We start from the raw sequence: 4,876 nt of genomic DNA, 5'->3' as shown, positions 1-4,876 counted from the left end.
TTGTAAGAATGTACCCCGAGTCCAAAGTTAACTATGTTTAAACAAATTTTTGGCCAAAAAATTTACAAAAACATTTTCAGTTCAACCTAATGAAAGTGATATCTAGAAAATATTTGACATCATTAAGTCGGCCTTAGACAGTTCCGATTCTAAAGCATTCCTAAGGCACGGTGTTCTGGGAGACAAATGTGCTTCTGTGGTGCTGCGTGGCGTATGCAGCATCCGTAACTGGCTGCAAGTGAGCCCTGGCAGGCTCCTTCCTCCTGACGCTGGGGGACTGTGAGAGGAGTCAGACGTAGGCCTCCAGGGCTGCATGGAACTCTATGAGACACTGCACCAGCTGCTGGAACTTGGGCCTCTCCTCCGGATCTAAGGCCCAGCAACAAGCCATCACAGCAAATAGTTCATCAGGACAGTTGATCGGCTGGGCTATTCCGTAACCATCTTTCAGGTACGTGGCCATCTCAAACGGGTCGATGTCCACGGAGGGTGTTTGGCCCAGAGTCATGAGCTCCCACAGCGTCACTCCAAAGGCCCACACATCACTAGCAGTGGAGAACTCATTATTAACCAGACTTTCAAGAGACATCCACCGAACTGGCCTGTTTTCGTTGTCCCCAGACAACGATAGTCCATAGGGAACAAGTCTCTGGAGAAGGTATTGTCTGTGATCTTAACTTGAAGTGTGTCATCAATGACACAGTTCCTAGCAGCCAGGTCTTCGTGGATGACTTCCCTTCTGACCAGGTAGCTCATTCCACAAGCAATCTGAATAGCCATGTGGACAGGTCTTGTTGAGAAATTGCCTGTGGATTATCGGCCTCTACTAATTTGCACTGCCGTAAAAACAGTTTAAGATTCCCCCAATTCATGTAAGGCAATATCACCATGGGCTTTTCTCCTTCTTCTATACAGACATGAGTAATAGGAAGAAGATTCCTGTGATGAAGACCTCGTAGCTTACAACTTTCAGTAAGCATCATTGTCACCTGAATTTCAGAAGCTTGATCTTTAACTGTTTTTACAAATGCTTGTTTTTCCTTATTTGGATCTTTTTCATCTACTAAAATCCCATGGAAAACACGCCCAAAAGTACCTTTTTGGAGGACATCTTTTAGAGTTATCCTCTCCCTGGATATTGCGATATCCTTCAGCTTAGCTTTGGCCTCCAAAAGAGTGACACTTCTCAGGTCATTCTCTATCCGCAAGGTGGGATAACCTGAGGAGCTGGTGATAGGAGTTGCATTGTTGGGTGTGTCGGTTCTCAGATACTGAGTCGTCTGGTTAGATGGCTGAGACAGCCCTTGGGAACTACTGCTGGCACTGATGCTGTCATCCAGTTCAATCCTTTTCATACTAAGAAGGTGCAAAACAGCTAATATTATTGCTACAAGAAATACTACTGCACAGCAAACCCTTACGCTGATATAAAACACACGCGTAGAAGTGGTTGGAGCTGCGTGTACAGGATCATAAATAGTTCTGCTAGTGTTTTTGTCCAAGGATGACGTTTTTACTTCTTCAAGTTTTTTGTAGCACATTTTCCTTCGTTTGAAATTTAAGACTGTAAAGTTTTTTGAAGAATTTACTGTCAAGTTGAGCTGCATTAGTATCATAACCTCAGAATCTACTTTGCCAGTACAGGAAAGCTCGACCCAAAGCACTGATAAAGTGCGTGGAGCTTCCCCCTGAGCAGAAATGTTGACCTGGGGCATGTCCATGGCCAGGATATTGTCTACTTGGAATCCCAGCTTATATTCAACCTTGGACTTTGCATGCCAAGCGAAGTGCCGGCAATTTGTCTCGCTGGGTACTAACAGGTTAAAGGATAGGGCGTAGTGACAAATAAGATCATTTCTCACATAATAAAGTTCTGCAACAAGACTGATGAGCCGGCGCACCTCGTCCTCTCTCAGGTAGAGGCTCACGCCAGGCCCCGCTTACGCGGGAGGCACCGCCGGCGGCCTCGGGGCAGGGGCGGCGGCAGGGCCCTCAGGCCGTGGGTCCACGGGAGGCGGCCCGGCCCAGCGGCCCCCGCCGCGCCGTCCTGCGCATGGCCACCGCCGCCGCCGCCGCCGCCGAGGAGAAGCGTGGGCAGCCCGCCGCGCCGCCGCCGCCCACCCACGGCCCCGAGCCCCTCACAGCCCCGAGCCGGGGGCGGCCGCCCAGCTCATCGCGCCGCCGGCCCGTGGCCCCCTGCCGCCGCTTCAGACCGCGGGAGCGCGCCGCCGCCGCCACATCCTCCTTGGCCGCATCTTCCGCTGCGGGTGGCGGGCCTCCTTCCACATTTTTAACTGGAGTTCTTTTATAAAAAAGAGCTTTCCTCCCTTCCCCTCACTGCCTGCTTTTTTGAGTATAACTATGGACTCAGGGATTCCTTGTTTATTTATCAAATTATGATCCATTTCTGTCATTTGTCTTTTTGAAACCAGCTCTTGTGTTGTTTCCATAGATCCCCGTTAGTTTTTAAATAGTGTCTTTATTTCTGCTACAAGATATTTTAAGCTCATATAATATATTTCCTTCTCCAGACCTGGAAGCAGCCATTTCTCCAAGAAGTTCCCATTCCTTTTGACTGGAAATGGTATTTATTATGCCATTTCTCTTTGATGCAAAGTTTTGTTTTGTTTTGTTTTGATCTTTATCTGCCTGACTCCTACATCTATCTCCAAGTTTGTTCCAAACTCGGGCATGTGAAAAATAAGGTGTTATGTATGAAACCCTTTACCCTTCAATACCTGACCCAGTGTAATGCAGAATAGGCTCACAACTTATCCTTACAGTTCTATATGGATTCAACAAATATTTTTTGAATGCTTATGTTAGACCCAAGCGGTCTACGAGGGATTCCAACTCGCCCAAGAACCGCCAAGAGTCGAGAGCCGTTGCAACACGCAAGAGGTTTATTAGGAGCCGATGCACCGGGGTTCCCTGAACCTCACGCAGGAGGCCGATGGGGAACCCCTAAAAGCGGAATCACATACTTTTTATAGGTTTATTTACTCATAGGGCGGGTATATTCTCACAATGATTGGGTAAATGTGGTGACTTTTGAATTCATTGGCTTAGGAACTTTTGTCCCACCTTCTGGCCGTTATAGTTGTTTGTTCATTGTGGCGGTTAGGGCGTATACCTGTTACGGGCAACTGGAAAATTACCCGCTGTCTGGCAAGTCCCCGTCAACTGAAAAACTCCAAGAATTGGTTTCGATAGGGAGAAGGAGTGGCGCACGATAGGGAGAAGAATTGGTTTCGATAGGGAGAAGGAGTGGCGCACGATAGGGAGAAGAATTGGTTTACGGGAACAAGTGAGGGGGTGGAAAGTCCCTAAAGGCCCCACATTCCCCCCCTTTTTTTTTGTAACTAATTTCAATCATGGAATTTCAGTTTCTTTTTGCGAGTTTTGGTATTGTTGCCTTAGCATTAAAACTTGTACCGTACTAATGCGTTCTCTAATAAAGGCTATCAGGCGATTCAGAATGCATGGTCCAAAAGTTAAGAGCAACAATAAAATAATGAGGGGCCCTAACAAGGTGGAAACTAAAGTAGTAAGCCAGGGAGATTTATCAAACCACGATTGAAACCATCCTTTTTGATTTTTCCTTTCCTGTTGTCTTTTGTCCAGGCGCTCCCTAAGTTTGTCCATAGTTTTGGTAATAGCCCCAGAATGATCAATATAAAAACAGCATTCTTCTTTTAGTGCAGCACATAGTTCGCCCTCCTTAAGGAACAGCAGATCTAATACCCTCCTGTTTTGCATTACCACCTCTGAAAGCGAGGTGAGGGATTCTTTTAACTGAGTTATGGAACTTTCTAACGCCCGGAGGTCAACATCTACAGCTTGTCTTAAGGCATCATAATAGTGGGGTTGTTGAATGAGGGCTGTTGCACCTGTTCTTACCCCGGCTGCCATTCCTAGTCCTAGGAGTACAGCCAGGGTGAGTGTTATGGGTTTCCTCTTAAACCTTCTTCTGCCCTCATATTCATCTAGAAAGGATGAATCTGAATGATAAATGAGTCTGGGGACTAGCTGAACTAACACACAAAAATCGGTTGAAGCTTTAAGGACCTCTAAAGAAATGCAGGGGGTCAATCCTGTGTTACATGCCCACCATCCATCCGGAGGAGGGAGGAGATACCCTGAGCCCTGTGGGAGGCTTAAATTGGCACAAAGATGTCGGTGGGACGAGGGGGGCGTTCCTACACATGTACCGTTTCCTAATACTGAGGCCAGGGTCAATTTACTATTTTCTTCTTGTTTCCATCGACATTGATCTGGAGTGTTAACATTATTATAATTAGAATTATATCCTATAGCATCATAATAAGGGGGAGGAGCAGCATAGCAAAGCCAACATGATTTGGTAGCCTCCGGGTTTGTGGCATTTAAAACCTCAAAAGCCGCCTGGACCAATGAGAGCATTCGGTCCCGGGGGGTCTTGGGCTTGATTGTCATTTCTTTTGGCTCAAAAGTTTGGTTTCTTATCTCTGGTAACGCTGTGGGAGGGGCCAAAGGTAGCAAAGAGTGCCCTATCTCAGGGTTGGGGCCTATAGGAACTGGAGTAGGGGTTTCAATTTTTAGTTTGATGGTCATTAGTAATCCATCATCATATCCTTCTTTATAAAACCTGATTCCCCATGAATGGCCATTTATCCAGTTTTTTATCTTTTTTTCCTGGTTCACTAAAAGAAATCTTAAGGGGATGGCACCATTTAGTACATTCAGGCCTATAAGTTAAGGGGTTGGTTGGGTGTGTATAATTGGCTGTCACCTTAATAAAGTCCCAGCCAGAGGTGGGCTTCCAATAGGTGTCTCCTGTGGTTTCATATCCCCAGCTTTTGCAATAAAAGTTTTCAGTTCCTCCACATTTATAATT

At 46.4% G+C, this 4,876-nt stretch overlaps 1 protein-coding gene across 1 annotated transcript; it reads right to left on the bottom strand.

Moving 5' to 3' along the window:
- Positions 1 to 261: 261 nt before the first annotated feature.
- LOC116751094 (tyrosine-protein kinase RYK-like) lies at positions 262 to 2,055 on the bottom strand. The gene is given in 4 exon segments (XM_032626557.1): positions 262 to 621; positions 624 to 788; positions 791 to 1,991; positions 2,044 to 2,055. Coding segments are annotated over 4 exon segments (1,710 nt in total). The 3' UTR covers positions 262 to 289.
- Between the last annotated feature and the right edge of the window lie 2,821 nt (positions 2,056 to 4,876).

The sequence above is a fragment of the Phocoena sinus genome, chromosome 3 (assembly GCF_008692025.1).
Source record: "Phocoena sinus isolate mPhoSin1 chromosome 3, mPhoSin1.pri, whole genome shotgun sequence".
Taxonomy (NCBI): Eukaryota; Metazoa; Chordata; class Mammalia; order Artiodactyla; family Phocoenidae; genus Phocoena; species Phocoena sinus.
The sequence above is the reverse complement of the archived record's forward strand: the minus strand, read 5'-3'. Positions and strand labels throughout refer to the sequence as shown.